At 44.8% G+C, this 19,932-nt stretch overlaps 1 protein-coding gene across 1 annotated transcript in view; it reads right to left on the bottom strand.

Moving 5' to 3' along the window:
- Window positions 1-19,932, bottom strand: part of LOC139404835 (FH1/FH2 domain-containing protein 3-like) — a gene marked incomplete at its 3' end in the record, with an annotated part of 179,976 nt that overhangs the window by 7,606 nt on the left and 152,438 nt on the right. Inside the window, exons 8-16 of the mRNA XM_071147365.1 lie at window positions 19,550-19,693; window positions 19,050-19,306; window positions 13,209-13,259; window positions 10,951-11,124; window positions 10,631-10,765; window positions 9,807-9,857; window positions 8,211-8,428; window positions 6,070-6,669; window positions 4,816-5,789 (exon numbers count right to left, since the gene is read on the bottom strand). Of these exons, the coding sequence (XP_071003466.1) occupies window positions 4,816-5,789; window positions 6,070-6,669; window positions 8,211-8,428; window positions 9,807-9,857; window positions 10,631-10,765; window positions 10,951-11,124; window positions 13,209-13,259; window positions 19,050-19,306; window positions 19,550-19,693 (2,604 nt within the window). The remainder of the gene's footprint in view (window positions 1-4,815; window positions 5,790-6,069; window positions 6,670-8,210; window positions 8,429-9,806; window positions 9,858-10,630; window positions 10,766-10,950; window positions 11,125-13,208; window positions 13,260-19,049; window positions 19,307-19,549; window positions 19,694-19,932) is intronic.

Genomic DNA, 19,932 nt, shown 5'->3' with positions numbered 1-19,932 from the left:
GTATTATACATAAAATCAGTCCAGGGATTCCATAAAACTCTCAACATAAAAATCCATCATTAACAAACGCCGGTGAGATCAAGTGTTGAAACGTTCAGAACTAGAGAGTCTCAGTCACAATGGATCAGGGCCAGGGACCAAAACTGTGTGACTGTAATACTGTACATGACCTTTTATAGTAGATCTGATCTCCTCTCTACACTATATCTAGCTACATCTATATTTATATATATCCCTCCTGCTTTCAGTTTTGGACCATCTCAGAGTCAGTCGAGTTTAAAGTGACGGAGAAAACTTTATAGAAGACAGGCTGCACCTTTGATGATGTTGACAAGATACTAGAGGGAATCCATCACATTCCATCATTCTGTCTACTAGCAGGTCGGGAAGACAGGGTTGACCTACAGTACATTTAAGACAACCTGGTTTAAATCCTGCACAGCATTCTTCAATAGTTTGAAGCAGGAGACAGCGTGGTGCGGGACGTAGTCAGAACGTCACCATGGACAGCAGGGTTACGCCCCAAATGGCACCCCGTTCCCTATAAATGGCACCCTATTCCCTATAAATGGCACCCTATTCCCTATAAATGGCACCCTGTTCCCTATAAATGGCACCCTATTCCCTATAAATGGCACCCTATTCCCTATAAATGGCACCCTATTCCCTATAAATGGTACCCTGTTCCCTATAAATGGCACCCTATTCCCTATAAATGGCACCCTATTCCCTATAAATGGCACCCTATTCCCTATAAATGGCAACCTATTCCCTATAAATGGCACCCTATTCCCTATAAATGGCACCCTGTTCCCTATAAATTGTACCCTGTTCCCTATAAATGGCACCCTATTCCCTATAAATGGCACCCTATTCCCTATAAATGGCACCCTATTCCCTATAAATGACACCCTGTTCCCTATAAATGGCACCCTATTCCCTATAAATGGCACCCTATTCCCTATAAATGGCACCCTGTTCCCTATAAATGGCACCCTATTCCCTATAAATGGCACCCTATTCCCTATAAATGGCACCCTATTCCCTATAAATGGTACCCTGTTCCCTATAAATGGCACCCTATTCCCTATAAATGGCACCCTATTCCCTATAAATGGCACCCTATTCCCTATAAATGGCAACCTATTCCCTATAAATGGCACCCTATTCCCTATAAATGGCACCCTGTTCCCTATAAATTGTACCCTGTTCCCTATAAATGGCACCCTATTCCCTATAAATGGCACCCTATTCCCTATAAATGGCACCCTATTCCCTATAAATGGCACCCTATTCCCTATAAATGGCACCCTATTCCCTATAAATGGTACCCTGTTCCCTATAAATGGCACCCTATTCCCTATAAATGGTACCCTGTTCCCTATAAATGGCACCCTATTCCCTATAAATGGCACCCTATTCCCTATAAATGGCACTACTTTTGATGCTGTGGATGAATGAAGCCTGAAGCATGAACACGGGGCTCCAGCTCAACAGGCTCAACGGACAAAACCAAAACACAAACACAGAAAGAAACTAATTATGAAGAGAAAACATAGTTTCCTCTATCAGCTTTGAGAATCCAACCAGAACAGACAACATGCAGGTCAGTCTTTACCACCACGGTGAAGCTGGTTAGTGCTGTTCTGCTGAGTGTATACAGAACAGACAACATGCAGGTCAGTCTTTACCACCACGGTGAAGCTGGTTAGTGCTGTTCTGCTGAGTGTATACAGAACAGACAACATGCAGGTCAGTCTTTACCAACACGGTGAAGCTGGTTAGTGCTGTTCTGCTGAGTGTATACAGAACAGACAACATGCAGGTCAGTCTTTACCAACACGGTGAAGTTGGTTAGTGCTGTTCTGCTGAGTGTATACAGAACAGACAACATGCAGGTCAGTCTTTACCAACACGGTGAAGCTGGTTAGTGCTGTTCTGCTGAGTGTATACAGAACAGACAACATGCAGGTCAGTCTTTACCACCACGGTGAAGCTGGTTAGTGCTGTTCTGCTGAGTGTATACAGAACAGACAACATGCAGGTCAGTCTTTACCACCACGGTGAAGCTGGTTAGTGCTGTTCTGCTGAGTGTATACAGAACAGACAACATGCAGGTCAGTCTTTACCAACACGGTGAAGCTGGTTAGTGCTGTTCTGCTGAGTGTATACAGAACAGACAACATGCAGGTCAGTCTTTACCAACACGGTGAAGCTGGTTAGTGCTGTTCTGCTGAGTGTATACAGAACAGACAACATGCAGGTCAGTCTTTACCAACACGGTGAAGCTGGTTAGTGCTGTTCTGCTGAGTGTATACAGAACAGACAACATGCAGGTCAGTCTTTACCACCACGGTGAAGCTGGTTAGTGCTGTTCTGCTGAGTGTATACAGAACAGACAACATGCAGGTCAGTCTTTACCACCACGGTGAAGCTGGTTAGTGCTGTTCTGCTGAGTTTTATACAGAACAGACAACATGCAGGTCAGTCTTTACCACCACGGTGAAGCTGGTTAGTGCTGTTCTGCTGAGTGTATACAGAACAGACAACATGCAGGTCAGTCTTTACCACCACGGTGAAGCTGGTTAGTGCTGTTCTGCTGAGTGTATACAGAACAGACAACATGCAGGTCAGTCTTTACCACCACGGTGAAGCTGGTTAGTGCTGTTCTGCTGAGTGTATACAGAACAGACAACATGCAGGTCAGTCTTTACCACCACGGTGAAGCTGGTTAGTGCTGTTCTGCTGAGTGTATACAGAACAGACAACATGCAGGTCAGTCTTTACCAACACGGTGAAGCTGGTTAGTGCTGTTCTGCTGAGTGTATACAGAACAGACAACATGCAGGTCAGTCTTTACCACCACGGTGAAGCTGGTTAGTGCTGTTCTGCTGAGTGTATACAGAACAGACAACATGCAGGTCAGTCTTTACCAACACGGTGAAGCTGGTTAGTGCTGTTCTGCTGAGTGTATACAGAACAGACAACATGCAGGTCAGTCTTTACCAACACGGTGAAGCTGGTTAGTGCTGTTCTGCTGAGTGTATACAGAACAGACAACATGCAGGTCAGTCTTTACCAACACGGTGAAGCTGGTTAGTGCTGTTCTGCTGAGTGTATACAGAACAGACAACATGCAGGTCAGTCTTTACCAACACGGTGAAGCTGGTTAGTGCTGTTCTGCTGAGTGTATACAGAACAGACAACATGCAGGTCAGTCTTTACCACCACGGTGAAGCTGGTTAGTGCTGTTCTGCTGAGTGTATACAGAACAGACAACATGCAGGTCAGTCTTTACCACCACGGTGAAGCTGGTTAGTGCTGTTCTGCTGAGTGTATACAGAACAGACAACATGCAGGTCAGTCTTTACCACCACGGTGAAGCTGGTTAGTGCTGTTCTGCTGAGTGTATACAGAACAGACAACATGCAGGTCAGTCTTTACCAACACGGTGAAGCTGGTTAGTGCTGTTCTGCTGAGTGTATACAGAACAGACAACATGCAGGTCAGTCTTTACCAACACGGTGAAGCTGGTTAGTGCTGTTCTGCTGAGTGTATACAGAACAGACAACATGCAGGTCAGTCTTTACCACCACGGTGAAGCTGGTTAGTGCTGTTCTGCTGAGTGTATACAGAACAGACAACATGCAGGTCAGTCTTTACCAACACGGTGAAGCTGGTTAGTGCTGTTCTGCTGAGTGTATACAGAACAGACAACATGCAGGTCAGTCTTTACCAACACGGTGGAGCTGGTTAGTGCTGTTCTGCTGAGTGTATACAGAACAGACAACATGCAGGTCAGTCTTTACCACCACGGTGAAGCTGGTTAGTGCTGTTCTGCTGAGTGTATACAGAACAGACAACATGCAGGTCAGTCTTTACCAACACGGTGAAGCTGGTTAGTGCTGTTCTGCTGAGTGTATACAGAACAGACAACATGCAGGTCAGTCTTTACCACCACGGTGAAGCTGGTTAGTGCTGTTCTGCTGAGTGTATACAGAACAGACAACATGCAGGTCAGTCTTTACCACCACGGTGAAGCTGGTTAGTGCTGTTCTGCTGAGTGTATACAGAACAGACAACATGCAGGTCAGTCTTTACCAACACGGTGAAGCTGGTTAGTGCTGTTCTGCTGAGTGTATACAGAACAGACAACATGCAGGTCAGTCTTTACCAACACGGTGAAGCTGGTTAGTGCTGTTCTGCTGAGTGTATACAGAACAGACAACATGCAGGTCAGTCTTTACCACCACGGTGAAGCTGGTTAGTGCTGTTCTGCTGAGTGTATACAGAACAGACAACATGCAGGTCAGTCTTTACCACCACGGTGAAGCTGGTTAGTGCTGTTCTGCTGAGTGTATACAGAACAGACAACATGCAGGTCAGTCTTTACCAACACGGTGAAGCTGGTTAGTGCTGTTCTGCTGAGTGTATACAGAACAGACAACATGCAGGTCAGTCTTTACCAACACGGTGAAGCTGGTTAGTGCTGTTCTGCTGAGTTTTATACAGAACAGACAACATGCAGGTCAGTCTTTACCAACACGGTGAAGCTGGTTAGTGCTGTTCTGCTGAGTGTATACAGAACAGAAGGTGTAGTTAGTAGATCCACACCTGATGTCTAAACCTATGTGCTCTGGAGGAAGAGGACAAGTTGGAAACATCTATGGGGCTGTTTCCTGGACTAGTCTTAGTCTGTGTCCGGGAACCCGCCCCTAAATGCTTTAGGTGACATCATTTCACAAATGAATTTCTTGAGAAAACCCACATACATTTCCTATACGTATAAATAACCAAACCAGTCAACAAAGGTACCTTGGTAACAGGCAGCTCCTTGGACTTGGTTTCAAACAGGTGTTCCAGCTTGGACGTGTCCACTTTGACCGGCTCCAGTTTGGACCAGAGAGACTCTCTACAACGCTTGTGGTTCCTGTACTGGCCGTCCATGGGCCTTACCTCGTTCCAGAAGAGACGGATAGTCTTCTTCTTCTTTTGGAACAGAGGGGGCTCCCCTGTCCCTCGGCTCAGCTGGGGGGACCCCGGGTAGGGCTGGGTGGGTCCGGGGGGCATGAAGGGCGGGGGAAGGGGCATCATGCCAGGGACAGGAGGGGGCGGGGGGCAGCCGAACAGGCCCAGGGGAGGGGGAGGGGGCAGGGTGGAGAGACAGGGAGGAGGCGGAGGGATCATCAGGTCACTGGAGCCCATCAGCACACTGTCCACGTCTAGGATGTCCAGATCATCCTCGTCTGCCAGGTCTGTAAAGTCCATCTCTTTAATCCGCAGCTCCCTGGGGGCTGCCATCAGCTGGTCCCAGATATAATCTGACTCCTTCTTAGGAGGTAGGGGAGAGGAGGACGGGGCCGGAGGAGCTTTGTCTTTATCAGGTTGAAGCTGCCCTAGCTGCTGCTTCTCCAATGCCTCCAGCTCGTGAGGCGACACAAGGCTTTTAACAAGGTCTCCAAATTTCTCGGCCACGGCCCTGACGCTCCCCTGGTTCTCCAGGTGTTGCACCTCCATCTTCTTGACGTTCTCCTCACAGGCCTGCCTGCTGGCCTCCAGTGTAGAGATACGACTGGCTAGGCTGGCCACCGACGACCCGTCCTGACCCTCTAGCGATGACGTCTCCATCCCCTCTTTAAATTTCTCCGTCTGTTCTGTCTCTCCAGCCTTCTCTTCGTCCTCGTCGGCAGTGGTCTTGTTCTGGGCATAGAGCATGTCCAGCATGAAGCGCTTGCTGTTGAGGATCTTGCTGCACTGCCCGTTCACGTCTTCCTCCTTAATGCACTGGCCTAGAGGTGGACAAACACAAGGAGGAAGGGTGGATTGGATTGCTAGCCTTCAGAACAGAATAGAGAGCAGATCTGTATATCAGAAACTGAAATGAGAACATGGGTGGAATGAAATGTTCTGACATGAGTTGAACTTCAATGTCTGCCTACTGATGTACAGCATACGGAAGATTAGCAAGTGTTCCATTTACAGTATGGGCACAAATCACAAGCCATATGTTAAGTCATAAAAGGCCAAGTGTCCTAAAGTCTGCATTTCCTTCTGAGGGGCAGCTGGTACCTGGTTCAAGGTTGCTGTTGACTTTCTCCTCCCTCTCCTCTCTCTCCAGAGTGCTACTGGCTGAGGAGATACTGGAGGCAGAACAGTTGTCCTTCTCATTCACTTCCTCATTCTGCCTCTCCTTCTCACTGAGGAGGACCAGCCTCTCCTCCACCTCCCTCTCCTCCGACGCAGCCTGCTCCCTCTCTCCCTCCTCCTCCACCTCTATCTCTACCACTTCTACATCTTCTATCTCCACCTCTTCTCCCTCTACCTCTACCTTCTCTTCTCCCTCTACCTCATTCCCTGACTGTCTCTCTTCCTCCTTACCCTCCTCCTCCTCCTCACTTTCTTCTTGCTCTTTACCCTGTGTCTGTTCATCTACCGCTAACTCCACTAGCTCTAGTACTTCCTGCTTGGACTCAACTTCAGCTACTTCCTGCTTCTCTGTCTGCGTCTCTGTCTCTGCCTGCTCCTCGGCTGGCGCCGGGGGAGTTTGGGAGGGGGTTTGGGAGGGGGGCTCTGTGGGTTCTGGAGAAGGTCCTGATACTATTAACTCTGGCGCTGGACTTGTAGTTCTAGTCTGAAGGTCACGGCTTGGCTCTACGTCTACTTCACTTCCTGGTAGAGAAAACAGGACCAAACAAAACAGAAAGCTCCTGTAAGGGTTTTGATTGTGTGCCTTTTCAATATTGTCTGATATCATTTTTAAATGATCTTGTTTATAATGTAAATACCATAAAATTGCTCTGTGACATTTAATGAATTAAAATTATAAATTGTCTAGATTTTGGTCTGGAGCACAAGTCGTTAAGCATGTCAATTCATACTTCATTGAATGTTACAGGAAATGAATTAACAGCTATGATGACAATGTGTTTCGAAATTAGATTCGACCTCTCATTTGATCCCATTATCCCATTTTGGTGGGTTAGAATAACCACCCCAGACTAGCAACATCTAGTTCTCATGATATTCATTCATGTATCATCATAACTGAGTCTGTGAGGTATTGAAAGGCTTGTCCCTCTATGGTCAGTGCTGTAGTCCACAGTCCACCACACCTCTTCCTGGCTCCTACTGTAGAATGTGAATGGAACCCCATATTAAGAGTTCCACGCCCTAGCGGCTGGCGCTACCACAGCCAAAACCACACTACAATCACATACAAATCACTGGGGTATGCCTGGGACCTAAAAGCTAGCCACTCACTACATTTCAAACCATCATGCAAAGCATTTTCCCACAGGCAGCTAAAGTAATGTCCATCCCATCCCAGAACATATTTGGGATTTAGCAACATACACTTAGACACCTCATTCTGAAGCACACAGAAAAACAAGAATGAAATCCTTTTCTTATCAAGTCCTGATGATTTTCCTCCCAACAGACAACATACAGCCATCATTAGTGCAGCTGACTCTAATTCCAAAGTGTGAGTGAATCACCCTCCTTGTGTTAATTCAGACCCCGGGAACAACAGACACCATACAGCCATCATTAGTGCAGCTGACTCTAATTCCAAAGTGTGGGTGAATCACCCTCCTTGTGTTAATTCAGACCCCGGGAACAACAGACACCATACAGCCATCATTAGTGCAGCTGACTCTAATTCCAAAGTGTGGGTGAATCACCCTCCTTGTGTTAATTCAGACCCCGGGAACAACAGACACCATACAGCCATCATTAGTGCAGCTGACTCTAATTCCAAAGTGTGGGTGAATCACCCTCCTTGTGTTAATTCAGACCCCGGGAACAACAGACACCATACAGCCATCATTAGTGCAGCTGACTCTAATTCCAAAGTGTGGGTGAATCACCCTCCTTGTGTTAATTCAGACCCCGGGAACAACAGACACCATACAGCCATCATTAGTGCAGCTGACTCTAATTCCAAAGTGTGAGTGAATCACCCTCCTTGTGTTAATTCAGACCCCGGGAACAACAGACACCATACAGCCATCATTAGTGCAGCTGACTCTAATTCCAAAGTGTGAGTGAATCACCCTCCTTGTGTTAATACAGCCATCAGACCCCGGGAACAAATACATAAAACTTCTCTGGACCGGTAATGATTGTTAAATGTTTGGAGAACGTTATGTTACTCTGAATCTGAGATGGGAGCTTTAATGTTGGTTAAACGTTTGGAAAAGGTTATTTACCCTGCGTCTGGGATGTCTGGGATGTCTGGGATGGAATGGTGCCAGCGTCTTCCGGAGAGGCGATGGAGGAGGGCGTGGCACAGCGGGGGGAGGCGGAGCGACTGGAGGGGGTGGGGCTCAGGCTCAGGGTGATCTCTGTGCGCCCCCTGGGTGGCGCTCTCGTGCGCTCTCTCTCTTTCTCATACTCCTCTGCTGCGAGCCTCTCAACGCACTTATATCTGGAAGAGGGAGTCCCAGAATATTATTCAAAAAGGATGTTACTCCACCTGTTTAGGTCTATTGTTATATCATATCTATCTCATGGGGGTAGGAGAAGATTTCTCTAACCTCAAGGCTACTGCCACCCTCTACCAGTAATATACTGTATTCAGTTCCCTCACACTTCCTTTTCTGAAACAGTGGTCAAATGTCTGGGACTCTGTGATGCTTCTCGGATTTCTCCAGGTGCTTAATTGACACATAAATGTTGAAGATACCTACAGTGTCCTACAGCGACTTCTCCATGGGTCTGATAACAGTGTTTCATCTTGATATAGACGTCACACACATAACCTAAGATTCCTGTTTTAAATAACACTGATCATACATATGTCTGGAAGGTGGTACATTACACATGCATAGCCTACCTTATCTGGACCGTATCCATGACTTAAAGCCAATTCCACCCCTCGTCCCATTCAGTTGTAGATGTCTTAATGCACAGCAGCAGGTTTAGAGGGGGCCTGACACCTATATTTCAGCCCAGAGGCTGAGCCTGACTTGTTCTACATCTGCTAACAATTCTCCTCAAAAAGGTTTCAAGGCATATTACTCCCTCATGTCAGAGTCTTTATGTTGTACTTATTACAGGAGAATGATTCTAGGATCTAGATTGAAATAGAGAACAGTGTCTATCTGAATGATTCTAGAATCTACATTGATATAGAGCACAGTGTCTATCTGAATGATTCTAAAATCTACATTGATATAGAGTACAGTGTCTATCTAAATGATTCTAGAATCTACATTGCTAGAGAGCACTTTGTCTATCTGAATGCTTCTAGAATCTACATTGATATAGAGCACTGTGTTTATCTGAATTATTCTAGAATCTACATTGATATAGAGCAGTGTCTATCTGAATGATTCTAGAATCTAGATTGATATAGAGCACAGTGTCTATCTGAATAATTCTAGAATCTTCATTTATATAGAGCACAGTGTCTATCTGAATGATTCTAGAATCTTAATTGATATAAACACTGTGTCTATCTGAATGATTCTAGAATCTACATTGATATAAAGCACTGTGTCTATCTGAATGATTCTAGAATCTTAATTTATATAAAGCACTGTGTCTCTGAATGATTGTAGAATCCACATTGCTAGAGAGCACTGTGTCTATCTGAATGATTCTAGAATCTTAATTGATATAAAGCACTGTGTTTATCTGAATGATTCTAGAATCTTAATTGATATAAAGCACTGTGTCTATCTGAATGATTCTAGAATCTTAATTGATATAAAGCACTGTGTCTATCAGAATGATTATAGAGTCCACATTGCTAGAGAGCACTGTGTCTATTTGTATATTAGAAATGAAAGTAGACAACATACCTCTCTTCTCTGGCCTGTCTTGTCTCTTCCCTCTTGTCCATGTAATCCCGACTGATAATGTTCCAAGTATGTGAGTGTGAGAGAGAGAGAGAAAGAGAGAGAGAGAGGGAGAGACAGTATGTGAAAATAATGTGAGATCTATATCTTATTGTGCATTTCAATTCATATTTGTTTTCATTCACATTCTATAGTACCTTTTTAAAAGACATCCTTAGTTAACCAATGGGACAGTGTGAATAGTTGTAGATACTGTGGGAGAGAAATAGTCTGACATGACAGAGGAGACACACAGACCAGAGGAGCTTTCCAGGGCTCAGTCTGACATCCAGGTCTTTATATGGCCATAGAAAACAAGTAAAAGGAAGGCCAGCAGGACTTTGTTTTCTGCCGAACCAACATATCCATGACTGCACCCCAAATTGCACCCTATCCCATAATAAGTGCCCTACTTTTGACCAGAGACCTATGACCCAGTAGAGCTCCATTTGGGATGCAGAGCATGTATCTCCTCCTTAGACTCACATCATGTCCCTGACTGATGACCATAATAAACAGACAGACAAGTATGTCCAGTTTCTAAACATCTCCAACTCATCTGATATATTGTGGAACAAAGCTCAGACTCTTATTCATCCCAGACAAAACTCCATCACTCCAGCCGGTAACCGTACAGATAAGTGTATAAAGCTGTGGACAAAGTCGTTCTGTGTTTGATTCTGGTGAATTGGTTTGGGACTTTTAATGAGGGAACTGAACTGCAATGTAAACGTCAAAAGGACAATTCCATCTATGAGTAGTGTGATGTGATGCAGGTTGGGACTCACTTGAAGCGGGTCCTCTCCTCCCTCTCGATTTTCTGCAGTCGTTCCTCCCTCTCTTGTCTCCTCCTCTCTCTCTCTGCAGTCAGAGACTCCTGGTGTTGTCTGTAGGAGGAGGACAACAAGCTCCCCAGAGAAGGTCTGGGTAACCCAACAGAGGAAGACCATATTACTATTCCATTGGTCCTACTACGCTGGGCAAGCTAAAACAAGCGCACCTAAATGATTTGAAAGAAAATAAATAATATTTAAATCCGTGTCTGGAACTCATACACAGAGGTGGGGCTTGTTTCATTGATTGATTCATTGATTGGTTGAGTGCTGACCTGTCAGACTTGGAGTCCAGCTGTGGTGCCCCTGAGGTGGCAAAGGTGCGGTGTACAGGGGTGGTGGGGGCGCTGGCAACACCCTGGGAGCGGTGTACAGGGGTGGTGGGGGCGCTGGCGCTGGCTACACCCTGGGACCTGCCAGGGAGCGCCATGACGTGGCCTATGTGTCGGCTGCAAACAACAGGAGGAGGAAACATTGTTATTCACGGTTAGAATTCCCGACACTAAGGATGTGTGCCTCAAATGGCACCCTATTCCCAAAATAGTGCACAATGGGCTCTGGTCCAATGTATTGCACTATATAAGGGGCGGCAGGTAGCCTAGTGGTTAGAGTGTTGGGCCAGTAACCGAAAGATTGCTGGATCGAATACCTGAGCTGACAAGGTAAAAATCTGCCGTTCTGCCCCTGAACAAGGAGTTAACCCACTGTTCCCCGGTTGGCTGTCATTGTAAATAAGAATTTGTTCTTAACTGACTTGCCTGGCTAAATATATGTTTTTAAACATGAAAGATAAGGGATAGGGTATGCTTTGGGACACTGCCTCTGCCTGTGGAGGTCCTGAAAGGCAGTCGCCAGACACCCAAGACAAGCGCACAGCCAAGAGCAACGGGACTTGAGTGGGATTCAACTTAAGGGAGGAAATGACTGTACTCAAGAGCAGAGCTGACCTCTAAACAACCCTGCTGCTTTTTAAGGTGCTTCTTAATGGCTCTGTTGAATGAGATAGTGAAGCAGGGAGCGTTGCATTCCAAGAGGTGCTCAGCATGCAGCAGCAGGGTTCACTGCCATGTCATGGTGTGTTTGATACAGTTGGAAAGCACTGACACATCATTTAAATCTCCAGGGTGTTCAGGTCACCACTGTCGAATCACTAGGAATTCAGCTAAAAATAGCATTTAGAAATGTAGAAATGAGTTTCATGTAGAATTTGTTTCACTAAAGGGAACCAAATTCCCCTCAACCCCCCCTGAGTGTACAGTATCTAAATAGATGCCCTAAGATAGCAGAGGCTAGGTCTTACCTATAAGACTATAAGACTAGTGTTACGCTGGAGGCTAAGTCTTACCTATAAGACTATAAGACTAGTATTAACCTGGAGGCTACGTCTTAACTATAAGACTATAAGACTAGTGTTAACCTGGAGGCTAAGTCTTACCTATAAGACTATAAGACTAGTATTAACCTGGAGGCTAAGTCTTACCTATAAGACTATAAGACTAGTGTTAACCTGGAGGCTAAGTCTTACCTATAAGACTAGTGTTAACCTGGAGGCTAAGTCTTACCTATATGACTAGTATTAACCTGGAGGCTAAGTCTTACCTATAAGACTAGTATTAACTTGGAGGCTAAGTCTCACCTATAAGACTATATGACTAGTGTTAACCTGGAGGCTAAGTCTTACCTATAAGACTATGAGACTAGTGTTAACCTGGAGGCTAAGTCTTACCTATAAGACTATAAGACTAGTGTAAACCTGGAGGCTAAGTCTTACCTATATGACTAGTATTAACCTGGAGGCTAAGTCTTGCCTATAAGACTATAAGACTAGTGTAAACCTGGAGGCTAAGTCTTACCTATAAGACTATAAGACTAGTGTTAACCTGGAGGCTAAGTCTTGCCTATAAGACTATAAGACTAGTGTAAACCTGGAGGCTAAGTCTTACCTATAAGACTATAAGACTAGTATTAACCTGGAAGCTAAGTCTTACCTATAAGACTATAAGACTAGTGTTAACCTGGAGGCTAAGTCTTACCTATAAGAATATAAGACTAGTGTTAACCTGGTGGCTAAGTCTTACCTATAAGACTATAAGACTAGTGTTAACCTGGAGGCTAAGTCTTACCTATAAGACTATAAGACTAGTGTTAACCTGGAGGCTAAGTCTTACCTATAAGACTAGTATTAACCTGGAGGCTAAGTCTTACCTATAAGACTAGTATTAACCTGGAGGCTAAGTCTTACCTATAAGACTATAAGACTAGTGTTAACCTGGAGGCTAAGTCTTACCTATAAGACTAGTGTTAACCTGGAGGCTTAGTCTTACCTATAAGACTAGTGTTAACCTGGAGGCTAAGTCTTACCTATATGACTAGTATTAACCTGGAGGCTAAGTCTTACCTATAGGACTATAAGACTAGTGTTAACCTGGAGACTAAGTCTTACCTATAGGACTATAAGACTAGTGTTAACCTGGAGACTAAGTCTTACCTATAGGACTATAAGACTAGTGTTAGCACAGTGGCTAAGTCTTACCTTCCAGCACTAACGGGTGCTCTAGATGTATACAATACAGCTGTTTGGCTGCTGAAGGGAAACAGTGAGGAGAGAGAGAGGAGAGGGACAGTCAAGTACAAATTGTAATGAAGGAAAGAAGCATGCAAGGGTTAAACACAAAGAAAACGGAAGTCTGGAGAACGATTGACTGAAGGATTGTAGCAAGATACATGGTGATTCCAAGAAGCAAGAGAATATTTCTGCCCCTCCCCCCACCGACACGGACTCTACATACTCTTTAAAAACAATCAAACCTTTTTTATATTCCCATAAAGCCCACAGTTAAAAGACCTCTACTTCCTGGTGGGTCATTAAGACTAGGATGATATGGGATAGGAGGTAGGGAGTGCTCTACTGTAGGCCTACACACTGAAGCACTTCTGGCCTGGTCTGTTCACAATATGGCAACACTACTTTCCATCCTATCTCTGTTGCTGCAGCTCCGCACAACATTACAGACATCTAAGAGACACTCAAACGTGAGTTATGGTGCATTTTCATTTTTGAATTTTATTTTCTAGGCATGTCTGGGTTTAACTGTGGTGCAACGCCACAATGAAAGACAGATGAGCAGTAAATGTCAGTAAAACGTAGTGTTCTCAACTGGAGTTGCACATCTAGCAGCTGACTCAGTCAAGGAAATGATACGTCTTTGTTCAAATTCTTCTCTTTCCTTTTTCCCTGTGTATGCGTGCCATCCGGGATGGATGATAGAAGCAACATAAAATAAAACACAGCGGACAGGAAAATGTAGCAGCCTACTGGGCATCTGGTGTTAAACTATCTTTAAAAGGCCCAATGCACAAGTTTTTATCTCAATATCAAATCATTTCTGGATAAACATTAAGTACCTCACAGTGATTTTCTTTCAGTTCAAATGGTCAAAAAGAAACAAAAATAGCTTCTTAGGAAAGAGCTATTTCTCAAAGCACCAATTTAGCCAGGACTGTCTGGGAGTGGTTTGAGTACGGAGGGGGAAACTGAAAACTAGCTGTTATTGGCAGAGAGGTTTGTAAATCTCTCTCTTATTGGTCTGTGGAGCCGGTTCAGAAGGGAAACCCCAGTGTGGTGACATCAGCTGATCACATCAGCAGATATTGCACCAATTGGATTCACACTCTACTTCCATTCGGTCTATTTAAGTTGACCAGTTGTACACATGCTTCCTGGATGCTGGATGGCACGTGAATGCACGTCTATTGCTGTCGTTGTTGCTGTAACTAGCTGTTACTCGCTATGCTTGCTGATTGTGATATCCCACCACCACCCCAGCCTCCACCTGTGGGTTGTGTGTGTCTTTCTTCAGGGGATTTGGTACAGCATGCCGGGCTCACTGCCTGCACTTACGTCATCCTCTTCACGTGACGCTTGGCTCTGGCAGTGAGCTGGCCTGAAGGAGCAGAGCCCTAATGCCAAGACTATGCATTGTAATTTTTTCTAACGAATGGTTAAATGTACATGTGTTGTTTCATTTCTGAAACTCATCTACCGTGGTGATGTCACCAGGCAGGCCAAAACTCCATCCCATCAAAACAGGCAGAGATTTCAGGCTGTCTTTTCAATCAGTTCTTACACTAAAAGGGTATTTTCATTATTTTCACAATTTCATAGTATTATTCCAACCTCATAGTGTGGAAATATATATACAACACAGAAAAATCTAATGTTTTACTGCACTGGGCCTTTAAAGGTCAAAGGAATGGCGAGGCAAGCTAAAGATGTGTTCAACTGGACACAAGTTAAAGCATACATAACATGCATGAGGGAGACCATCTCCAAGTGCCTCGTAGGCCACGGAAAGCAAATATGACTCGACAACACAGAATATGTCTGACACGGTAGACATTAACACTATGTCTATACCCCTTGTACAAAAGACATTCAGTACGGCAGCTTCTCAGCCAAGTGGATTGTGAGGGAGCAAGCCAGGTAGACATGAAGACACAGACACCAGTGTTGAGGGATGACAGTGTATATTTAAGAGTTGGGGAGGTATTCCTTCATAGTGAATGTAATGCCAGAGGTGAAGAAGTGAACTGTAGAGCTCCTGTTGCTGCTGCACCTCTACCTGTAGCGCTGTTGTCTGGCCACGCCCCTCTCAACACACTTCTCGGCCTCAGCAGAGGCAGACACCTGGCTCAGGTCCACATCAGGGAGGAGTGGGAGGGGCTTGGGCGGTTGGAGGTAGGACTGACTATGTCCCCTCGAGGGGGAGGAGGAGCAGGAGGGGGAGGAAGAGGAGGGTACAGAGGTGCTGTGCTGTTGGCCCAGAGGGTGGGCAGTGCCTGGCAGTCTCCCCCAGCCAAGCGCTATGACCAGGGAAGTAGATCTGGGACTGGGAGAGACATCCTGGGGGTTAGAGCCAGTGTTTCTAGGGGGGGTGGACACAGGGGCCATAGGGCTGGCCATGGCCACACTCTCTCTCTCTCTCTCTGAGGCGGCTGAGGCGTCAGGGATGAGGTTGACCATACAGTGAAAAGGAGAACACAAGCTAGAGGAGTCCTCTACTGCCTGCATGGGCGCCATGCTAAAACAACAGAGTAACAGAGCAAAGGGGAGGACAAAGGGGGTGGGGTACATCCAAGGGGAATACATTACACGTTTACAATAACAGATATGCTTTTTATGTAGTTCTAACACACCCATACACTGTTAACAACACTATACATTGTCCAGGAAGGGGGAGATGGATGGAGGACAAGACTGAAAGAAAGATATGGAAGAAGAGGTTCTATTTGGGGGAAAACCTGTTTTCCTGAAATACCTGTGGAAGCCCTTTCTAGTGGTCTCTGTGATATCATGACTCTCATCATCTTCCTCATCCTCCTCCTCCTCCTCCTCTTCCTCCTCTTCCTCCTCTCTGAAAAGGAGGGGTGGAGGGATGGATGGAGGGGAGGGGAGGGAGAAAATAGACAGGAAAGAGTAGAAAGAGGAAAAGGAGGAGAAATGCAACAGACAACATGAACAAAATACAGTAGAAAAGTGTCCAGAAAAAGAGACAAAGAAGTGACAGACAGAATGCAGTACACACAGCACACCCTGTCAAAACTGACGAGGGAGGTAAAAATGTGTCCACAAGGCAGTAGAGTTCAAAGAGGTTCACAGCTTTTAGTTAGTATGTCCTCATTTCATTCATTACATACAGTGCTTGATAACATTAAAAAACAGCATGAGAACTGACTAAATCAATGTCAGCTAACCATCTGGCACACACCAGCAGCTCTGGACCAGCCTGTAACATCTTAGGGACCAGTAACGGTCCCCGGACCAGTGATCATAGTGTACGTCCCAAATGGCACCCTATTCCCTATATAGTGCATTACTTTTGACCAGAGCCATATGGACTTTGGTCAAAAGTAGTGCACAATGTAGGAGAATGGTGTCACTTGAGACGCAACCATTGACTAGGCTGTGACTGTGTGGTCATATCTGGAGGGTTTTAATTGATAAAGGATTGTCGCATACATCATATGCATACGAGAGTCTTTCTAGGGCCATTGTGCTGTCAGGTTTCCTCTGACCCGCCTGTGTTTCATTACCAATATGGAAAACACTGATCTTCAAAGGCGGTCTGAATTTCCTGTGTGTGGTGGACTGGACTGGTGGGAGTCAGTATCATATAACCCTCTGGGTTCAATTGAACTATATGCAGAACCGAACTGGAGCGCTACCAGAAATGCTACCAGAAATGCTACCAGAAATGCTACCAGAAATGCTTCCAGAAATGCTAGTTACTAATGGTGGACAGTATGATGCTGTGTGTGGCAGGGTGAAAAGTAGCCATCCCACTGTGCCTTCAGAAAGTATTCCCACCCCTTGACTTTTTCCACATTTTGTTGAATATTTTTTTTTTTTAACAATTTGATTAAAAATGACAAGCTGAAATGTCTTGAGTCAATAAGTTTTCAACCCCTTTGTTATGGCAAGCTGAAATAAGTTCAGGAGTAAAGATTTGCTGAATAAATCACATAATACGTTGCTCTGTGTGTAATAATAGTGTTCAACATGAGTTTTGAATGACTACCTCATCTCTGTAACCCACACATACAATTATCTGTAAGGTCCCTAAGTCGAGCAGTGAATTTGAAAAACCTATTTAACCACAAAGACCAGGGAGGTTTTCCAATGCCTCGCACCTATTGGTCGATAGGTCAAAATAAAAAAGCAGACATTGAATATCCCTTTGAGCATGGTGGTTATTAATTACACTTTGGGTGGTGTATCAATACACACAGTCACTACAAAGTATGAGGCCAATGGTGACTTTAAAACACTTACAGAGTTTAATGGCTGTGATAGGAGGAAAATGAGGATGGATCAACAACATTGTAGTTACTCCACCATTCTAACCTAATTGAAAGAGTGAAAAGGAAGCCTGTACAGAATCAAAATATTCCTAAACATGCATCTTTTTGCAACAAGGCACTAAAGTAATACTGCAAAAAATGTGGCAAAGCAATTCCCTTTTTGTCCTGAATACAAAGTTTTATGTTTGGGGCAAATCTAATACAACACATTGTACCACTATCCATATTTTTAAGCATAGTGGTGGCTGCATCATGTTATGGGTATGCTTATAATCATTTTTCAGGATAACAAATAAATGGAATGGAGCTAAATCCTAGAGGAAAACTTAGTTCAGTCTGCTGATCACCAGACCCTGGGAGATGAATTCACTTTTCAGAAGGACAATAACCTAAAACACAAGGCCAAATCTACATTGGAGTTGCTTAGCAAGAAGACAGTGGATACTCCTGAGTGGCCCAGCTACAGTTTAGACTTACAACTCTGTTTGAAAATCTATTGCAAGACCTGAAAATGGTTGTCTAGCAATAATTAACAACCAATTTGACAGAGCTTGAAGAATTTTGAATAGAATAATGGGCAAGTGTTACACAATGCAGGTGTGGAAAGCTCTTAGAGACTTACCCAGAAAGACTCACAACTGAAATCGCAGCCAAAGGTGCTTCTACAAAGTATTGACTCAGGGGTGTGAATACTTATGTAAATGAGATGTTGCAGTATTTAAATTTCAATAGGCATTATTATTTTGCTTTAGTTAAGCATGAATTCATAGTGGTTGTGTACACATTAACATTATTGAAGGAAAACTACTGCAGTGTTGGTTGAAATTCAACAAACACTCCCTCAAAGGGAAACATGACTTGTGACAGATAGGACACATACAGGGATGCATCCCAAATGGTACCTTTACTGCCAAAAGTAGTGCACTACATAGGTAATAGGGTGTCATTTGGGACACGAGCACAGTAATAACTAATAATAACTCCTAATAACCAATAATAACTCCTAATAATGAATAATAACTCCTAATAATTCCTATCACTGTTTACAGAAGGTTCCTATTTCCTTCAGCAGCTCCACGAGCTCACAAAACGTTGACAGTCTGAAGATGAATCTAAACGTCACTTTGAAACAGCAGCCCATGCTCTGTCTCTCTTTTATTACTATATAATGACGTTCTTCATTCATATTGACTCTGGTTGGAACACACACATCTGTCCCAGACTATAACGTAATACAACACTGGCAGTCGAATCCTTTCCTGTTCTGAACTGTATCGTGGATCCAGAATCATCTGTGTGTTTTCCAATTCCTCACAGCTGACTTCTCTGGGTAGTGAAGTAAAAATAAACCGAACCACTTCAGCTGACCATTTAAGATCATATTGGCAAGTTTCAGTTAATAACAGAAGCAGGGATATGCTTCTCCCTTTAACCCATTCACACTTTCTACTTCTCCCCTTCCCCTTCTCCTGTTTGCCCCACCCATCACCCACTCTCCTCCGCTACAACTTACCTTTCGCTGACGTCGTCGATGCCCTGGCCTCCGAAGGGCAGGAAGCTACCGTTGTGTCCTCCGTGAGAGTGAGGGCTGCTGGGGGAAGCGGGGGCTGAGGTGAGTCCTCTCCCGTTCTGGAGGGAGTGTCTCCGGCTGCGTCTCCTCTCCAGGCCTCGCCGGTCGTTGGTGCCCCCCACGCTGGCACGCCGCCGGTTCTTCCGACCCACGGTAGGTGGCTGGCTCTCGTCGTCCCCGTCCTCATGGCGCAGAGCAGTCTGGAGGCACAGCAGGGAACAGTTAGACTAGCAGGGGACATGAGGTCCCAAGCAGACATGGGTCAACACTTAGGACTTTTCCATTGGTCCCATTGAGGACAAACTAAATCAAGCTGGTCAAGGATTTATTTGTATATTTGACCAAGTTTTGTACCTATAGTGCTCTGCTAGTGTTTCTACAACAAACTAGTTAAGTGACTAAGCCAGGAAGTGAATTCCACTAAGCCGAGGAGGTGGAGGTACCTCGTAGATGTTAAACTGCTCCATGAGGTCCAGGTCTGTTCCCTTCCTGCTACGGTGTCTCTGAGACATGGCCTCCATGCCCTGCTCCTCCAAACAGTCCACCACGTCATAGAATGAGTCCTGGTCAGGCAGGCCCGCTAGAGTCTGAAACACACACACAAATGTCATCATTTGGGAGAGAGAGAGAGAGAGAGAGAGAGAGAGAGAGAGAGAGAGAGAGAGAGAGAGAGAGAGAGAGAGAGAGAGTTGTAAAGAGAGAGATGTAGAAATAGATGTAATTCGAGAGAGAGAGATGTAGAAAGAGTGAAAGAAATAGAAGACAAAGAGATGCGAGTGAAATGTAGAGAGAGAAAAATATGTAGAGAGAGAGAGAGAAAAAGAGA

This window comes from Oncorhynchus clarkii, unplaced genomic scaffold, assembly GCF_045791955.1.
Source record: "Oncorhynchus clarkii lewisi isolate Uvic-CL-2024 unplaced genomic scaffold, UVic_Ocla_1.0 unplaced_contig_10754_pilon_pilon, whole genome shotgun sequence".
In the NCBI taxonomy this organism is placed as follows: Eukaryota; Metazoa; Chordata; class Actinopteri; order Salmoniformes; family Salmonidae; genus Oncorhynchus; species Oncorhynchus clarkii.
Note: the sequence above shows the minus strand (reverse complement) of the source record. Positions and strands in the feature narration are given on the sequence as shown.